This window comes from Aplysia californica, unplaced genomic scaffold (assembly GCF_000002075.1).
Source record: "Aplysia californica isolate F4 #8 unplaced genomic scaffold, AplCal3.0 scaffold00035, whole genome shotgun sequence".
Classification (NCBI taxonomy): Eukaryota; Metazoa; Mollusca; class Gastropoda; order Aplysiida; family Aplysiidae; genus Aplysia; species Aplysia californica.
Window position 1 is genome coordinate 1,361,117 of NW_004797305.1, and position 20,165 is coordinate 1,381,281.

At 39.4% G+C, this 20,165-nt stretch overlaps 1 protein-coding gene across 2 annotated transcripts; it reads right to left on the bottom strand.

Annotated features, from left to right (window-relative positions):
* Positions 1–472: 472 nt before the first annotated feature.
* On the bottom strand, positions 473–20,121 carry LOC101847860 (dnaJ homolog subfamily C member 28). Of its 2 annotated transcripts, none has more exons than XM_005091730.3 (7): positions 19,985–20,121; positions 12,588–12,904; positions 11,360–11,446; positions 7,407–7,514; positions 5,118–5,281; positions 4,036–4,236; positions 473–1,131 (listed from the first exon to the last, which is right to left on the bottom strand). In XM_005091730.3, the coding sequence occupies exons 2-7, from the start codon at positions 12,822–12,824 to the stop codon at positions 756–758; spliced, it is 1,173 nt and encodes a 390-aa protein (XP_005091787.1). In that variant the 5' UTR covers positions 12,825–12,904; positions 19,985–20,121; the 3' UTR covers positions 473–755. The 2 variants fall into 2 exon arrangements, with proteins under 2 accessions (XP_005091787.1, XP_005091789.1); XM_005091732.3 differs by having other exon boundaries at positions 19,981–20,121.
* Between the last annotated feature and the right edge of the window lie 44 nt (positions 20,122–20,165).

The window sequence follows — 20,165 nt, forward strand, 5'->3', positions numbered from 1 at the left end:
GCTGGCTGCGATTTCACCTTTGACCCTCGCTATCCATTAATCCTGATTGTGTATCACGCGCGAGGTGGCATGAAGGCGGTGGTACATGTATGAGTGGCACAGCGGGCAGTGGTACGCACAGGCAGTGTGTTACAGTAGGCCTAGTGTGCTGTATCGTGACTGGCCGTCTAAATTAAGTTTTATTTTCCCATTCGACCACAAAACAAAAACAAACAAGCGAACAAAAACTACCATGGCGGGTGTCTAAATAACAGTGCACACTTTTGCGGGACCGCTATAGGCCTACTTACAAACAAAGGGTAATAGCACGGGGAATTTTCTACATGAAAATCTCTGGATTATGTCTACTTCGCACTTAAGCACGCTTCGGCTTTAAGCACGCTTAAGCTTTCTCCCGATGACCGTGCTTAAAGCCGGCTTGGACTGTACTGATTCATGATGCAGGTGCAATGGTTGGTTTTCGAGAATAGATAAAGTTCGCTGTGGGAGAAAAATGAGCGAAGCCACGTCTGCAAGGGATGTTCATCCTGGAAGCGACCTCATTGAATCCGAACTTGCTGATTGAAGTGTTTGTTGAATTCGGGTTATTTTTATTGATTTTAAAGAAGAAAAAAACGGGGAGTCTATCTCCTCCTGTTGAATCCGAGCTTGCTGAATCCGAGTTCCACCGTATTATTATAGGAGCTGTCTATGACTTCAAGCTTAGAGTGTACATGTTATCTGTGCCTGACTGTATACAGGGATAATTTTGAACATTATCTTGACTTGAATACATCCTTAATATTAGACCAAACGTGATCCCATTTTATCTTGTCTTCAGCACTCACATGAGATAAAGACCCTTCAAATGATATGTCCATTGCACTCCTCTCATCTTCGCTTGGCAGAAACTGATCATGATTGTACAGAACTTTCTGTAAAATTTTCTCATAGTCATAATGAACCATCTGTTTATCCATGAAAGGCACTATCATATTGTACTTGTTGATTTTACTGTTTATCTCTTGGAGGCTTTCCTTGAATTTATGAGTGTGATGATTCCACCTCATTTCATTCTGGTCGGTATACGGAGGAGGGCCCAACTTTTCTCTGGTAAGTGCTATTCTCTTTCTTGCCAGTGAGATGTCATCCCTAGAGAAAAAGAGAAAATAAAAGACCATGAAGTTGTAGTTTTTACCTGTCTAATTCTGAAAACAATCTCATCTAGTCTCATAATGATAAAGTAAAAATATCTTTTGAATATTGTGGTCCAAATAAGTACCCCCCTTATTCTGGCTATTTGTAGCCCAAATACGGTCACCATCCCTGAGTAACCTTATTTGGGCTACCCTCACCTACATACCTAACACAGCGTCACTTTTCGCCCGATTCTGTTACTTTGAGTAAGTGTGACTCACCAGCCCACAGGAGCTCCCCGGCTTGGAATCACGGGGTTAATGGGTCCTGAAGCGACTTTGTCGGTGTCGGTTAAGAACTTCACGTTTTTGCCTACATTTGAAACGATATAGCTTCTTCTCCATCCCACAGAGCAATCCATTACACTGATGTACTAAAAGCTCAATGCTTTGAGATTTATCCTGCATTAGAACGGTTAATTTCTGAGCCTTAGTTTTTGTTCTAGACTAGTGTTTGTAGAGTACCCAATATGTCCTATTTTAATCACAAACTTGTGAATAAATGATAGTTTACTTTAAAACGGCACGACAGATCTCTCCAAAAACTGTGTTAAACTGACTACGAATATTATGGTCTTTTATAATGAGAAATCTTAAATCTGCGCAAGTAGTAATAGTAATATTAGAGAAGAAAGATGCACATCTGCATACAAAAGACATTCAGCGTTAGCTCCTGTTTTACCATTAAACAAGAGAAAGTTACTCTGCATTTGTTCATGAATCATGCTGTGTCTGTGGCAGCCTGCATACAACTAAGAAAGATATATTATGTGCTTTTAAAAAAGCATACAACTGTGTAAATACATGGGTAGAGATAAACTTCTTATATGGAATAAAAATAATGGCAGCTAACACATTGGTTCTTAGTTTTTTGTGTCCGAAATGTGTGTGGACACTTATGAATGTAAAAAAATCAGAACATTAAGTATTGCAAACGGTCAGAAAAAAGAAAAGAAAAGCTGGAAAAGTCTGGTGCTGACTGAGTGTCACTGGAAAGTAGAAATTATTCTTATAACCCAATTATGAGAAGTCATCCCTGTTATTCAGTCAACTTCCAAAATCTAAACTTAGCGTTTTAAGAAAAGTAAGGAATTTCTGGAGTGTAACAGATACTGTTCGTGTATTGCATTGTAGATGTTTTGTACTTTTTCATAGAGAGGCTTCAGGGTAATTTTTATGAACTTTCAAGAAAATATGCGAATATTCACGATTATATTAGACACATAAAGTTGTATTTGGAGGATTTACTTCACAGCAAATTGTGTGCCAGATGGATAAAGTTGCAAAATTACAGCTTTCTATATATATATATATATATAGTATAAGGTTTTACGGCGCTCGCAACTATTATATATGCGCAGATACCATCTTTTCGGAGTATCAACACCAATGTTATGTAGTTCAAGTTCCAAAAGTTCGACAGTTTTTGTCGTGCTGTTTATTTTTTATTGATTTTTTTTCATTCACACTTGGCCAAATTTTTTTTCCAATTTAGCATTGCCGACTTCAGCGTGTCTGACGAAATAACCGGACAAGTAACAATAATCGTTATTTTTTTAGTCTTGAGAGCAGAAATGCCTGCTTTGGGTGCATTAACACTTACGCTGCCATGGTCGACCTGAGTTGACGACATAGGGGCATAATTTCATGGACCATTTTTGATGCCTTTACGCCGGTTAAGTTAAAATTTAGTAGCAATCGGAACTCGAGGGGAAATGAAAGAAGCTTTCTTGCTATTTTCAGCCCAGTCGAAGCTGTTTTGAGTGAGATTTCGTCTTTGAAAGTGAATTTTTTGTTTTTCTTCACAACATTGCAAAATTGTTCGGAATGGATGAAGAACCAGACATTGCTACGACCCAAAATGACTCTGATTCTGACTTCGCACAATCAGATAATGACAGCAGTGATTCTGAAAGAGAACCAGAGAATTTTTCTGAGTCGAATGACGACAACGGTAGACCTGGATCTAGAAGGTGTGACGATGTTGGTGATAGGGGTGCGGGTGACGGACGAGAACCACCTCGTAAAAGAGGGCGTGGTCCTACAGGTGCAAACTAGACAGATAATACTGAGTGGGAATGGAATGTTTTAGAACCTGATGTAGTCCATTCACTATCCACCAACATCCTAAAGTTTCAGAGTCCTACCTCAAATACTTTTTTTTTTAATTAATTTTTTTCCATCATATACATGTCTCAGAATAGGCTGGCACTGTAAGTCGTAAATGATAATTACCGTAAATACAGGGATACACCTTAAACTTTACGTTGAAAGGTACAAAAAATCAAGTCAGCCCTGATAGAGCAGCGACAGGAAGCTGACCCCCGTGACTCCGATGTGATAAGGCCTTCGGAGGAGAACTCCCCACTGCAACTAAAATTCCATTTCCGGTGCACAGTGCAAACATCCTTCCCCTCTGAACCTGCAAATAGCAAAGCTTATAGAAGGCAACTCTGTGTTTGTTATTTAGCTGTAGTTTGCCTTATCTTAGCATCTCAGCGACACTGTTGCTGAGCAGACTCTAGATTTTAGATCTACAGAATGCCAAATGCTGCAAAGTGAATTGAACAAAATCCTCAACAGAAAGTCTCAACAGATCCAATGAATCACACAGATCTAGAATTATGTAGGTCCTATCAGTATTAACAGAAATTCTCAGGGGTTCTTAGGTCTGTTTTTCAGAGTACTTATTGCAGTTTATTATTTATGTATTGGTATACTGATGTTAAGCACAGTCAGAGACAAAAACTAAACTTAATCAGAAAGATGCAGTTTCTAAATCTCGGCCCAGCCTACTGAATGTCGAATGTGGTGAACTATCAAATGATCCAAGACAAAAGATCAAAAACAACCAGTTTACCTGATTTCCTTAGACAGCATGATCCATTCTGGTTTGAACCCATTATTGACCATGATCTTGTTCAAGTTGTGTGTGGTCGGGTCTACCAAAGGGTTGTGGTCCGAGTGGTCCAGTGGTTTTCCCTGACCAGATAAGTTGTCAAACTCGCCTTTTTGCATGGACTCTCGGATCAAGTCATCAACCACACGGTCGATTAGATTGCTGTGAATAGATCAAGGAAAACGTTTTATCATTTAATAGGAATAAAAAAAGATTTGTTTAAAACATCTATTCTCAAACTGAAAGAAAAACAAAGTGATCTTTCTAATACTAATATGCTTAGAAACTTAGAATAAATCCACGTGGCAGACTTTAAGCATCTCTAATCCGTAAAACTAAAGGCTACTACAGAGCAAAGACAACAGAACACTGAAGTTTTGTTATAAGACGTATTCATAATTTGCAGTACTCTTAAAGAATTCTATTTAGTGTGCTCGAAATTTTAAAAATATAGATTCCTCTGGGATCAAGAAGGTCAATGATTTACCATTAAGTGTCTCTCTCTTTCAGAAAGAATAATTAGAAACTCAGTTTAATGAAATGTACAGTTTGTATTTCACTTAAGGTTTTTTTGCAAGTAACAAACTAATTACAGTACAACACAGATAGGTCGAACACAGAAGACTCGAAATCATACATCCATCGAACTGTGCCTGCGGTCCTAGTTTTATATTTCTTCTTTATTTTTGTAAGATATCCCTTGAACTACGGATCCCTCAAACTACCTAAGCCGGTTCCGACGAATTCGAGCTGTCCGTTTTATACTGTATTAATTCAATTAAATTGCAGACCTTTCAAAATGTTTTTCTTTGACATTGGTTACCATGCTTGTTCAATTTTTGGCTCTTGGGGAAAAAAAAGTACCACCTGCATTATTGAAAAAGGAATGAATAATGGACAGCCTATTAGAACCCTTAAAGGTTTATCAATTCATGAGAAAAGGTCAACGAAATAATGGCATAAAGTTTAGTATTAAAATGTAATAGATTCCTAATTCTTTCTCACTTGATGTACCAGGCTGAGCATCTCAGATCCACACCTACCTAATTTTTATTTTCCTAGCTTCTGCCTTATCTTTCAGAGCAACAGCAGATTCTTCCGAGCCAAACTGCATCTTGCGGTGTTCATACACTGATTCCGTTGCTTGGGAAATACGAAATTGTTTATGCTGACGTTGTCTGTCTGTGGGAGAACCAAAGCCAATACCCTGAAAACAGACAATGGTGGTTGTTTATTTCCCACTTGAAAGAAACTGAAGACCAAACATAAACAAATTTATACATTTTGAAGTAACCAGAAGAGAATACCTTCCTCAATACTCCATGAAAATTAAAAATTTACAATGTAGTAAAGTGCATGTGAATGTGATCTAAAAAAACCAGTGGTGAACTAAAAGAAAACAGAATCCCTGATTTTTTTCTTTGCCTTCGTAAGGAATTTAAATTATTGATAACCTGAGATGCTGCTACAGTAGTCTCCATCTAAGCGCATGGTGTTCAGGAGGGCCCCTTAGCCTGCGTTTACATCGAGCATGCATTTACTTGAACCTGTGCGATGGGAGGAAGATGTGCAATCATCTCATTTCCTTGATAATTTAGTGACCTCCCTTGGAGGATTGAAGGTCACTTTGGCCGACAATGTGGCCAAACGTAACTGTATTATGAAGGGTTCCCCAACTGCAGAGATGAATTATAAATACAAAGGCGTTGAATGGGTGGGGGGAAAAGCAGACAGAAGAACTCACTAAACTGAACTATAAAATATCGCCAAGCGATAAGAGGAAACTGTTGGCGATAGTCATAGAGGGAAAAATGCTCAGCCATGAGGCTTTCAAGGACCACTCCTGACTGTCTGTCATCTACTGCAACTGGGTTAACTGAGGACATCAGAATCAGAAATTCCAAAAGATTTTTCTCCCGTGATTCATTGAACAAGTACTTTAGTACTTTGAGCACAGCTGATCACTGGACTAATCTTTAATCTTATAGAGCACTATCTGGTGTTCTACAGCATCATGGTGCACATCATGGGCCTAATTAAACATTATATGCAGTCACCCAAACACCAGTCAGAAACTTTCTCTCAAAGACGCATTTCAAGTGACCAGTCAAAAGACATTTCAGTCCCCCTCCCCCTCCCCCAAACAAATCACTCAATCAGTCCTAGACATGTGTCCGTGGACAATTGGGTTTGAAAACGCTCTCCATCAATCTCTCTGTTCTGCGGGAGGGACAGTCTCACCAAATATCCAGTTGTCTAGACTTGTTACGCAAGCTGTGCAGGTTGTAGTGAAAACTTCCTGTTGTCTAGCTTTATCTGTCAGCATGTTTCAAGGATCGAAGCATGCATTTAGAAGGAGCGACCGTGAATTTGTACCGGTACATTTAAATTATAATATCCTAATAAACCTGTCATATGATGACATCATGTGTTTGAACAGATCGTGCCTTTGTATGGCGTGCGTTTAGGTGGAGACTACTGTATTTCTGACCCAAAAAAATTTGAGGGTAATGTCGTCTAAATCTTCACAAGCAGCCTTCAGATGTTACAAAACACCAAGTCTTATGTACTTTAACTAACTTTAAGATAATGAAACAGAAAAAAGAGATACAAGAATTAAGAATGAACGTGTGTCAATTGCTGGCCAGAGAAAGGCAGCGTCAGTGTACTGTTCGCCTATGTTTATCACACGCATCATAATGACTACTCATTATGTACAGGAGGCCTAGTAACATGAGAATGCAGAAAATGTATGTTTTTCGTGTGACCTTTGGCTGGTCATGGCCTGTTATCTTACAGAAGTCTTTTCAGATAGGTCCTACACTTGAGCACATGATGGCATGAGCTGTATTTCAGGATGTCAATGCCACTGGGCTTTCTCACTTCTCGAGCCAAGCGCAGTACAAAGTACACTGTGCTGATCTACGCTTTTGTTAAATCATGCAAATCATATGGAAAGAGATCTTTTTCATATCTTGGTCCATTTATGTGGAACAGATTACCCAAGGAACTAAGAAAAAAACAAGAACACTTGATAGCTTCAAAAGATATCTTAAGCATTTTCTGTTCCTACAGGCCTATCCTTCATAAGCTTTTAGCGTTATTTTTTTATAGTTGTTCTGTGCCTACGTCTGAATGAAAATAGTTCGTGTGAGTGTGTGTGTGTGCATAAATATATTTAATTGCATGAGAAGAAAAGAAGTAGTAGTAGTAAGAAAGATTATAAACTGGTAGGTTCATTGCTACTGCTTTGTGATAAATAAAACAGTAATGAGCAAACAACTGACGCACACAACTCAAATCTCTGCTCCCCAAAATGACCTGTCACTTACATCAAACGTTAAGTAACGTCGGTGTTGGGGAACAGTGTGCCGAATGTCATGGATGTCCACTTTGTTGTCTTCTTGTTCCTCTAAAATTTCTCTTCCTCTCCTGTGATCCTGCCCAAAGGAAGATGTGAGAAAAAAAAGCATGAATCACATACTACCAATGAAGTTTTAAACAACAAAACCAGCAGTGCCGGCATGTCCTCCATTCTCATCCCTAATCTACATCTTGAGGGCTGGGCAGTACCACAGAGATTCACTTTACACTAGTAGGAGACAAATCTCTTACTCTGGAATGAAATCAATGTCTGGATGTAAATGTGTGACATTTACTTTGGTTTATCCACACTTACTGTCCTCTTCCCTTCAATTTTTTAAAAACCTCTTTTGCTTAACAACCCCCCCCCCCCCCCCCCACCCCCCTCCCATCTATTTGTCTCCAGTGGGGCTTGAAAATGTAACCCCCCCCACAAAAACAACAACCCCCAAACAAACAAGCGTAGACCAATGGAGTGCCCCAGTAACCCCAGTAACTGTTAAAATTCTGGAACAAGGCTTCTATTTCAACACCAAGAGTAAAGATGATTAATCTTTATATATTATATAATTGTGTACATATGTGGATGGTTGTGTTCTATTGCTGAAAAAACATAGAGCAATGAAAAAATTACTGAAGGTAGTTCAAAGACCAAGCTAAGTTTCTATCTATTCAGTAAGTGCTTGCGTTTGCCTACAAAATTTTGAAAAATAAAAAACACTATCGGCCATTTAAAATTTTACCGTTTGTCATTTCAATGCAGTTTTCAAGACTTATTTCGTTTTCCATGATATAAAAATTGCTTTTCCGCCGGAAAAATAAACAAATCTTCTTTGGGCGCCTACAGTTGAGATGTTGCGGATCGCTTAGAGTTACTTTTCTGTGGTAGTTATACTTGGAAGATGTATCTTTGTGATAGATCTAGAGATACAATGCCACCAAACGGCAGGTCTGATTGTGATTGGCACCTGTGCTGTGGTTAAGTCTGTGATAGACTTTCATATATAGAGGCTGTGCGTGCTGCGGCGAAGACAGTATATCAGGTGTGCGTGTGTGTTAGTCAGATCTACCTAGATCAAGATCTAGATGAGAATAAAATCGCTATCACTATGCCACCCAAACGGCAAGCCATCGGACGAATGACACCTGTGGCTAAGAGACAAAGGCAGAGTAGATCTAGATCAGGTGTGGGCACTGAAAATACAGGGGGAGAAGAGGAACATGAAGTAAATGAAGAGGAAGTAGAAGATCAACCTGGTACTGATACAATCACTAGAAATCCACAAGCGTTAACATACAATGATGCAGATCTAAGTCTTGACAATACTTGTTCTATTGGACAAATGACAGATGTGTGCAATCATTGTAATGCTACAAAGTTTCAAGGAGAAACAAAAAGTATTTGCTATGGGTATGGGAAACATAAACTGGATCCATACCCACCTCTACAACCAGAAATTGTAGATCTGTTCATGGGTAATTCTCCAGACTCTTAAGCATTTTTTTTTTTAGCAACATCAGAAAGTATAATTGTTCATTTCAAATGACATCTTTTGGATGTCAAAAGATCAATTTGCAAGGCTGGAACCCAAATTCCGTGTGCAAGGGCAGGTTTATCACTTGGTTGCCTCATTATTTCCAACAGAAAATGAAAATGAACAGTTTTTGCAGGTGTATTTTTTAGACTCAGAGGACCAAATAAAATCAATAATGACAATGACACATGACTGCAGTCTTAAACGCAATGTAATCAATATGTTACAAGACAGTCTACAAACACACAACAAATGCACCAAAGAAATAAAGGCAGCATACTAATATAACGCAACTCAAAATGGACTACAAAATTTCAGCATATCAATTCATGAAAATGCTAGACCACTCGCTGAGCATGAGAGACGTTACAAGGCACCATCCTGTAAAGAAGTTGCTATTCTTATGCCAAATGAACTAGTTGAGCATCGTGATATTCTAATCTGTTTGTAGAGGTTTTGGACGATATACATCAGTCTTAGGTGAGTTTCATTTTTTTTTTTTTTTTTTATTTCAGGTATATAATAGAACCATCCTGTTTTAATCAAATAACTGTTTACATTACTGCAGTATTGACATTTTTTTTTACATCGCAACATGAATTTTTGTCTAGAAAACTTTATTTTTCTGTTCATATGAAAGGGTACGCAGGCCAGTACAGTGCAATCGGCTTATATCGGCATGCTTTGATTTGGGAAGTGGATTTGTTGTCAATATATACAAATGTTGATAAATGAAAATATAAAGCCAAAGAGGGAATAACAAGGGGAAGTCAGTGGGAAAAAACAAAAATACTTTTTGGTTGCTTCCCTTGATTCTTGAAACTAACAAAAGGCAGAGGGGTGGGGGTGGAGTTATGGTACCAAAGACTGAGTAACGCGAGGCCCACACTACACACCAGCGCAAACTTTGTTGTAGCATCCTTGTAAGACCTGTTTATGGCCGCTTGCTAGGGAGCGACAGACTGAGAATGGGATGGGGAAGGGGAGCGAGCGATCGGGAGTGGGGAAACGGAGGTGATGCCCAGCACACGAGACGCTCATGTCCGTACGGCTCTGTACTGTGTTGGAGACTACACAGTGTAGGCCATGACCTACTAAAGTCTATTGTGTGGATATTGGCTACTTGGTGGGTATGTGGACTTTATGAAGAACTTATAATGCGTTGACCGTAAACTTGACTTTTCCCCCCATTTAAGTTCGTGAGCATCGCCAGGTACTAAGGAAGCATGTCGATAAAGCAGAGTTGGCCGAAAAAAAATCGATCTAACAGAAATTGTTTAGTGAAGATATTGAAGGAAAAATTTTGTAATTGGGAAAATATGTCGATATGTCAAAATGTTGATAAATCGTATGTCGATATAAGTGGATTATACTGTACAAGAAACAAAGTAACTGCAGATCTCATCTCCAATAGGTGTGACTTTGTGCATTACATGATCAGCACATTATTTCCTTTAAATAAATTAGCGAAAACATATTCAAACTACAGTAGAACTTGAATGTAACAAAAGGAGATGGATTTATCAGGGTTTTTAAAAATTAACTAAAATCAATAGAAATAACTCGGATTCAACAAACACGCAAATGAGTAAGCTCGGATTCAACCAAGTCGTTTGCAGGGTGAACGTCCCCTGTTGATGTGGCTTCACTCATTTTTCTCCCACAACAAACCATATCTATTCCTGGAAACCACTCATGGCACCTGCACCGTGAACCATTATTCGCTTAGCCAAATGTTTGCATTTTATGTGACCAATCAGCTGCCTTCTTTCATACCAACATATGAGTGTGTCAGAGTCCAACTGGTGGCCAGTACACATATGACAGTGTTTGCCTGTGTTTAGGGATAGGTGGCACAACCGTCCAGGCATGGAACATTAGTATTAGTAGAGATACAAACGCATCACAGACATTTTTTTTCCTTGGCTACTGATTAATATTATAATGATATAGATTTATGAAATGAATTGCACATTGGTCTGTGGAATGCTAGGCTTAACACAGCAACAAAAATTGTTCGGGAAACAATACATCATAGTCATAGATTACATATGACACAGGCGTGCATTTCAATGAATCCTAGAATTTTCCAGCATTTCTTCGGTCTGGTATTAAAGAAACGAAAATGCCTCTCATTTGAAACCAAACCACTTTTGATTGAGGAAGTTGAATACATTATACATTACTTGCTTGGTGCCTGCAATTATCTACACAAAATCATCAATCTTGCTTTAACGAATACTCGGATTCAACAAAATCGAAGGTCAGGCCCAACGGCTTTTTAAAAATCCGAGTTTCACTGTATTATACCCAAAATCATAATCACCAATATATAAATTCAACATATAGAACAGCCACTTGGCAATACATATCCTGATTAATCTTACCAAAGCAGCTTTATATGCTTGCTGCACTTGTATGAACTTAGCAGAATCAGCTGACGGAGTTGATTGATCTGGATGGTAGTGCTTTACCTTGAAAATACAGAAAAAAAGAGGACTGCAATCATAAAGGTGACACAACAATCTTTACCTTTGTCCCTAAACAACACAACCATCCTGATCAGAAAATAATTACAGAGACAAAATATATTGGAATTTTGATCACTTGGAAAGGACAATTAATTTAAAAATATCGTAGGAAAATACAATTGTGCGAATATGAAAACATTCAGTCACCGGGCTTAAGATTTTTAAAATGTTGCCATCATCTATTTCAATTCTGAATGGTTTTTTTACTCATTTCATTCACTTATGTAAGGCCTTGTCTCTGTGTGACTCTTTTCAAAAGTCCTACACCTGCAAATATTAATATAAACACTTCAGATTCTTGCTTTATCAGCTTTATCATTCTTTGTGGACAAACACATACAAAACAAACACTCGAGATTACAGTAACACCTCCTTAGGCTGCCAACTTTTCAACCCTAACAAAGTTAAGAGTTGATTATGATGCCTACACCAGTATCAAAATTCTCAGTGGCATACTTTGGCACAGAATATTGTCATTGCATGCAGGCAAATAGGACCTACATATATGTATACATATATATATATAATATTGTATAAGCTTCCTTAGAGAACAAAACATCGTTTAAGCTGACTGTCTTGATCTGTAACAAGGCTATTCATGTTTACAAAGGAAAAATAAAGAGGTATCCAAAGAGATGGTGGAAAAGATTACTGTCAAGAAGAGTAACTACCAACAACACTTTTTAACTCAATGGTGACTACAAGTTCAACATCATGAAGCACTTAGAGCTGGCAGTTGCTACGACAAATCTGATGAACCAATGTTACTGTCACAAATTCAACCATAACCCTTTTTACTGAATAATTCTTTTGAAAGGACCAAATTGAAAGTTAAACATGTCAAGTACAGCTGGACATTCTTTTACTATATGCTAGGCTGTTGACCAATTTAGTGTACTGTTTCATTCATATATATATGTCTATTGATGTAATCCGTCACTTCCGCCAAGTAATGCAAAAAATAATAGCACAAAAGCAATGAATTAATATGTTCCTTTTTCATCAAAGTGAAATGATGGCAGTATGTGGGACTGGCATAAAATGAATGTGATCTCAGATAGCAATTTTAAAAAGTTTATTTTACCTTGTCTAAGTATGCAATACGCAGCTCTTCTTCTGTGCAGTCAGCATGAACCCCGAGCAATTTGTAACACTGAGAGATGGGCATTTGGTGCTTGTGTTCAGCTTGATGAGAAGCATAACGAAAAAAACAATGATTTCCCGATTTTGCTCTCGCAAGGCAAAGTCTGACAAAAGTGTATGTTCTTTCAGCACAGTAAGGCACAGGTGGAACAGACAGACACAGTCTGAAAGGCTTCATGTTCTCTCATTGAATGAGAAACACAGAACACGTTTGTTTTAGCTCCTCTTGATCTTGTCGGTCAAATACTATGCTTGACACTGAAAAGTAGAAATGGAACATTTTACTTTTTTAGGCAAATTAGCAAAACTCAACAAAAGCAATAATTTTCATTTTTGATTGAAAATTTAAACTCAATATACAGTCAGGCACAAGTACAGTCGAACCTGTGTAAGACGGCCACCCATTGTCAAGGAGAAAAGTGACCGTATAAGATAGGTGGCCGTCTTAGGCAGGACTGGTCAAGATGAAGAAAACAAACCATTCCTTTCTGATGTCCCTACCGAAGGTAGCCAAATTGTTGTTGTTATTATTATTTTTGTTGTTATTGTTGATGTTGTTGTTGTTTTCGCTGGGTTTTCTTTCCTTTTGTTGCTGCTTTTGTGCAAGGGTGACAATAAAATGAAATGTGTCAGACAAGGAGACTGAGTGCTAAGGTAAAACAAAAACATGGGGCGCCACCACACGGCGAACGAGCAACGCTTCTGTCACAAGTTCATGTTGACGTCCATTGTTTCTTGTTACAAAGTGGGTAAACGGTGACCGTTCATCTCACTTACGATGTGTGAATGAGTTCTGGGCGGGGCTTATGGGTTATGAGGGATCACATGCTTACCTCACCAGCAGCTGAAAATTTGTTATCTATTGGTTAACAGTGGGAAGGGCCTATGCAACATGATCGGTTGGAGTTGGAGGGACTACCCAACAATAACGACAGGTGATTGGATTATGATGGCTCGCCCACAACGCCATGTCCCAATGCACAATTTTATGACAAAACGTAATGGAGTCACTAAGGTGGCCGTCTAAGACAGGTGTTATTGCTTAGTGTGAGAGGGGTTGTATGTTAAAATATGGTGGCCGCGGACGTGTTGGACAGGTGCCCATTTTACAGAGTTAAATGATGTAGAAAAAACGCAATGGGGGAAATGGAAAGTGGCCGTTTGTACAGGTGGCCGTCTTATAGAGGTGGCTGTCAGGGCAGGTTCGACTGTAACTCAAACACATCAGAGTAAACCGATGAAAAGAAAAATCATAGAGATATTGAAAACATTCAAGGGTAGTTATTGTGATGGTGTAATGCTAGTGAACATATGTGTCACGACGTGGTGGAATCAGGCGCTTGTCAATTTTTGGGCATATGGAGTTATTGATACCATCTTAAAGGGTATTCATTTGCCTTGCTTTTGAGGGAAAAAATATCCATTTATCTTGAATGGAAGTCGAAACACAGTGGAGTCCACTTATAACGAGTCCGGAAAAAACTAGAAGTCTGTTATTAAGACACAATTCTAAAACCCCGTTTTTTTCCCTTCTTTACCTTTGTAAATAAAATACTGCTATAGCGCTATGAGACAAACATGTGAGTCGGTTATAGCGGAATATTGCTGCTGCTGTGCACAGCGCATATGCCAATTATACATAACGCAAAACCCCGCCAGTTGAGAAACTTGTTGGTGATCTTGCGAAACAAAGAATAGGAGAGCCCACGTGTGTCAACAATGAAGGCCGTAGCGAATGAGTGGGGAGGGTGTGGCATGCGCAGACAAGCAAAACGCATCGCGTGATAGGCCAGCTTAAGCCTAGTTTAGATTATCAAGGCCTACCATGCCTCTCACTTCTCCGATGCGGGGATGGAGAGGTCACAGCAATGTGATGGATGGAGCCAATGTGTGACGTGCGCAAGCAGACAGAAAGCACCACAGGGTGTGGTGGGGTGGGGGAAAACAAAGCGGGTGAGTTAGCCCAGAGCCCTTTCTTTCTGATCGCCAATGCCGAGCTGTCAGTCCATATCGCTAGTTCTAGCCCTAGAGAAAGAAACCTGATTCTATTTTTGATCAAGTAAGACCTAGAGGTCACATTGAAACAAAATCATCATCAGGGGATATAGCAAAAGGAAATAAACAGAACACCAAACTCATAGATTGAGCCTACTTTACAGTTTCCCTTGAATTTATTACTGGATCCCTTATAGCGAGAATCCTGCTATAACGGACATTTTGCTCCGGTCCCCTCCCTCTCGTTATAACAGGATTCCACTGTATTTGCAATTGAAGGGATGGGGTCGCCTGGTTTCAAAAGTAAAATTAGCGAGAAAATGGCCTCCAAAGTTTGGGGACTGCCATAGCTTGAGAGCCCTTGGAAACTGCAAATTTACTTTTTGTGAGCCTTTTATCAACGTTTTTCCATAAAATCTACACATGTAAGTGTCTTGAATGACATATACGATGTGAGCCAAAAAACAAAAATTCTGAAAAAATGTGCAACCTGGCCGAAAAATGCTGATTTCTCGGATTTCATTATTTTGACGAGCGCCTGATTTCACCACGCTACCTCACATATTACTAGATTTATGGACGGAATGAGCTGAAAATTAAAGGTTTTGTATTTTTGGGGGCAACTAATTTGAAATTAAAAGAATTAAAGATGTAATCTTTGTACCCACATAACTACAGAGTCCACGAATCTCAAACACAAAAGTCACGAATTCTCGGGTATCTCGAACATAATGCTCTGTCCCATTTCAGTCCCTATGTTTTCTTCGTTTTTGACTTCACAGGGTTCCCGAACACTGGGAACACGCAACCCTCAAATCTGAAACAAATCCATTTCGCATTCTCAACTAAAGACCCAGCTTTACAGCCTTTCAGGCCGCGGGTAGGTGTTTCTTTGTTATTGTTACAGCCAAAACGTGGTCCTTGTCTGACCACGAGAGGCTGGAGGAAAGGCGGGTGGGGAACAAGGGTTGGGGAGTGATGCTGACTGCACTGCATGGCTGGCTTGCTACACGTGCAATCATGCTGTGGGACGCTCGTGGTGCGGATGGCAAGAGGCGTAACTTTTTGTAAGCCAATGAAATGAGAGGAAAGGAATGACGTGGGAGTCAGCTGTGCACACATGAGATTTTCTGCTTTCTACTTTCATGCATCTTCTTGCTTTCACACTGTCAACACATTCATCAAAGAAGATAACCATGTTAATTGGTTTAATGATCTTGTTACCTCTCTTGATTTTCTCTCTATTTCTAAATATTTGGCTGGGGCTTTCACTGACATGACGAATTACGGAAATCTCAAACACATTCCAATCCCCGACGAACATGAGTTAGCCGTGTTTGACTGTATATGCAAATAGCAAATTAATTATGCAAATTTCATTCTTTTTAAATGAACATGGTCATGGTTTGTTAATATATGTATACACATGTCCATTCTGTTATAACAGTAACATGTGGATGTATACAAATCTATGTTTGCAAAGGGGAAAAAAGGTTTTAAATGTTTGATTATACTATAAATTAACACTGTTTATGCGCATAACTAATTAACCAAATGCTCAATTACATAGCTATCTACAATGTAGGCCTAAGCATAAATCTATGGAAATCTATCTCTAAGTGTTTTCATTCTGATTCTGCAAAAAACATTATAAATACTCGAAAGATATAATATGCAGTATCTTGAAGTCCATCCATATCAGCACCAAACTTGAGAAAAACTAAAACTGAAATCAAACCCAATTACCTGTGGTGGCAAATTGTAGGGAACCTTCATTACATCCTAGTCCATGAGTACGGTGTTTCCCCTGATATTCCGGTCGATAAAAATAAAGTAATTGTCCTATCAGCTGCTACGATTTACTCAGCCGTGACGTCACAGAGAGCTGGCAGCAAGCGTTTGCTGTGTGCGACAAAAGGTGTCACTTTTAGCCCGATTCTGTTACTTTGGCTCGTGTGACTCAGCAGCCCGCCGGAGCTCCCTGGCTCGGGGTCATGGGGCTAATGGAGGGCCCTGAAGTGAATTGCTGGTGTCGCTTAAGAAGTTCGCATTTTTGTCTACTTTTGAAACGATACAACTTCTTCCTCATCCCACACAGCAGCAACCCATTACACTGAAGAATAAAAAAGCTCAATGTCTTGAGATTATTCTGCGTTAGAACTGTTAATTTCTGTGCCTTAGTTTTTGTTTTAGACAAGTGTTTGTAGAGTACCCAATTTGTCCTATTTCAGTGACATACTTAAATGATTGTTTATTTTAAAAAAGATCTCTCCAAAATATGTATTAAACTGACTACAAATATCATGTCTTTTATCATGAAAGAAATCTAAAATCTGCACAATTAGTAAAATTGTCAATCTATGTAAGAGAAGAAAGATGCAAATCTGCCTTTTTTAGCAAAAGACACTCAGCATTAGCTTTTATTTTACCATTGTACAAGAGAAAGTTACTCTGTGTTTGTTCATGAATCATGCAGTGTCTGTGGCAGCCTGCATACAACTGAAAAAGATATGCAATTTTTAAAAATCACAAAACTGTGTAAATACATGGGTAGAGAGAGCTTCTTGTATGGTATAAAAATAAAGACAGATAACACATTCATTCTTAGTTTTTGAGTTGCAATTATGTGCGGACACTTATAAATGAAAATCAGAACATTGTCAGTTATTGCAAATGCTCATTGAAATGAAAATAAAAGCTGTAAAGGTCTGAGTGTTGATTGAGCGTCACTAGAAAGCTAGAAATTATTCTTAATAAAAACCCAATTACAAGAAGTCAACCCTGTTAAATTCTGTCACCTTGCAGACAAAACCTAGACTTAGCGTTTTAAGAAAAGGTCCACTGAGTTGACTGAGAAGTCTGAGTTAGGGTTTGGGTTAGGGATAGTAGGCTTAAAGGTTAGGTGTTAAGCAGGATTAGGGCCCCCTTAATAAATATAAGGTGGGGCGGGGTTCAGGGGGGCTTGCCCCCCCTGAATGTTACAATAATTTGATATATAATAGCAGTTGTTAGCTTTGATATCTCTCGCTCGCCGCGTATCAAACATATTACTACTAGATTTAGACCTAGGCCCAAATAAGTGGGAGAGAACTACCGAAAAAGCGCCTAGGGTAGGTTGGGGCAACTTCAACAGGTTTGTGTAGTGCCGCAAAAGTAAACGATTGCAGCCACCTTTATGAAAGAACACAGACTATCTAGGTATCGTTGTGTCAAACAGCCATTCTATTTCTCGATTATTATAGTTCTTCACTCTATTTGCATTCTGAATTTTCAACCAATCACGATTTTGTGGCATACCCTCGCTTGGGGCACCTTCGACAGGGGGTGGTGCAAATTTGAATTTGATCCACCGTATGGGGCAACTTCGATATAGCCTGAAAGAGCAAGAATACTGACTGACAGGGGCTGAGGGCAACTTCGACAGGGGGTGGATATCTTCAACAGTAGGCCACTGGGTTCTTATTCAACTTATTGTGCCCCCCTCTCTCTCAACTCCTCAAGAATGCTGAATTCTCTGTCTATATCTCTCTCTCTCCCCCAGTCCTTCCCCCCCCCCTCCCTCATTCTCCAAGCACGCGCACACACGAAGACACGCACTCACATCATAGGCCAACGTGCACACACGCACACACACTTTCTCCCTCTTTCTCACTCCTCACACCCTCCCAACCCCCACCCCCCACACACACACTTGGCTCTGAAAAATGATAGTTGAGCAGTCTAGATCTAGAGTCTAACTAAATTTCTGCTGTTTTGTATTTGACCGGTCAAGGAATTTCGACCCATGATGAAAACGATAAAAAAACAAACAAGATTAATGAAATGTGATAGTGATAGTTTGTTAAAGGTGATCTGCTTATGAAGCTGGTAGGTCGAAATTGGCCCACCCCCATGTCGCAGTTGGCCTGTTTCGCCCTGTCGAATTTGCACCAACCATCAAAATCTCACCCTATCATTTTAAATATTATATCATGTAAATTCATATAAAATCAACATTTCTTGTTGGATTTATGAACTAAGGATACCAAAGTTTGGTTAAATACATTACTGATGAATACTTTGAAGCAAGAAAACAAGCGTGTTAAGTAAATGACGGGAAACATCGATTTTTTTTTCTTCAAGAGCGAAAAGAACGCGGCAACGGAGTGCAGGACTTGGATGGGTGTTTTCTGGAGCTTTCTGACTAAAAAAAGAAACACACAATATGGAAGCCTAGGAAGCCCAATTTTTATTTTTAGATAGAATCAAATGTGCAACGATACGAATATAAAAGTGGGCTTTGATAATTCCACGACACAGGGGTCAAATGATTCTCAAAAGCCAAGTCTCTAGGTTGAGGCTGTCGAAGTTGCCCCATGATTGGAGGCCCATGGTCGGGTTTGCCCCAACCTACCCTATAAAGTAAAGAAATTAATAAAGCTACAAAATAATACCCTACTTTATGAGACGGGACTGTTTCTTTAAATTTACCAGTTATATCCCTCTTTTGTGCGTTGTTGGTCGGTTGGCCCTCTGCGGAACTCCTTCCCAGATGACAGATCATACTGATGAAATGGGTGGCTGTCTTACTCTTAACTAAGACTAAGACTCTCTCTGGTGAAATGGTGAAATGGTAGGTTTAACGCCCCTATCAACACTATTAGGTTTAAGGGGCGGGACCTCCTAGTTTTAACGTCCGTCTCTTATAGGACCGAGCCAAGTGGGAAGTTCGTGTAAAGTGCCTTTCCCAAGGACACAACGTCGGACTGAGCTGAGGCTCGAACCCCCGAACTCACAATCTCACGATTACGAGTCCGGTAGCCTAACCGACGCCACAGACTCTCTCTTACTTTGACAAATTACAACAGTAGTAACATCTAGACATCTAGATCTATCTAGATCTATATCTATATCTAGATGTAGATATAGATCTATAGATCTATAGATCTAGAATCTAGATCTAGAATATCTAGATCTAGATAGATCTAGATCTAGATCTAGATGGCGGGGAAAAATCAATAACTTACCTCGGTTCGCAACTTTGATGAAGCACTGTGATCAAACAAAGACGTAAACAGCAAGCCAACCGACATAAAATTGAAGAAGGATGAAAGCCACGCCTTCGCGAATAGGTTAGACCACGAAATTGGTCTTCCCTTTCACCGCATAAACGAAACAAGCGACGGGTGGTTCATATTGGGTAATGGTTCGTATGGGGTCCAATCACTCTAGTCCTAGATCTATATCTAGAATCTAGATCTAGATCTTTTGATTTTTTGAAAGGAACAGGCAGAGGTATATTACTGAACACCAAAAGATTAAGGAAGTATTCAAAAGCAAACACGATTATACAAACTTACATACCGAAGCTGAAGCAGACGCTGCGCCTCCCGTTTCTCAGAGTAGCCTAGGCCTAAACAGATCACAGTCTCTGTTCAAGTCTGTTGTTTTGATTTGGATAAAAGGATACGATCTTCATAGCCTGGAGTTTCGTTTCATAACGTAGCATCGACTCCGTACACAATGAATAAATACTGGGCATCCT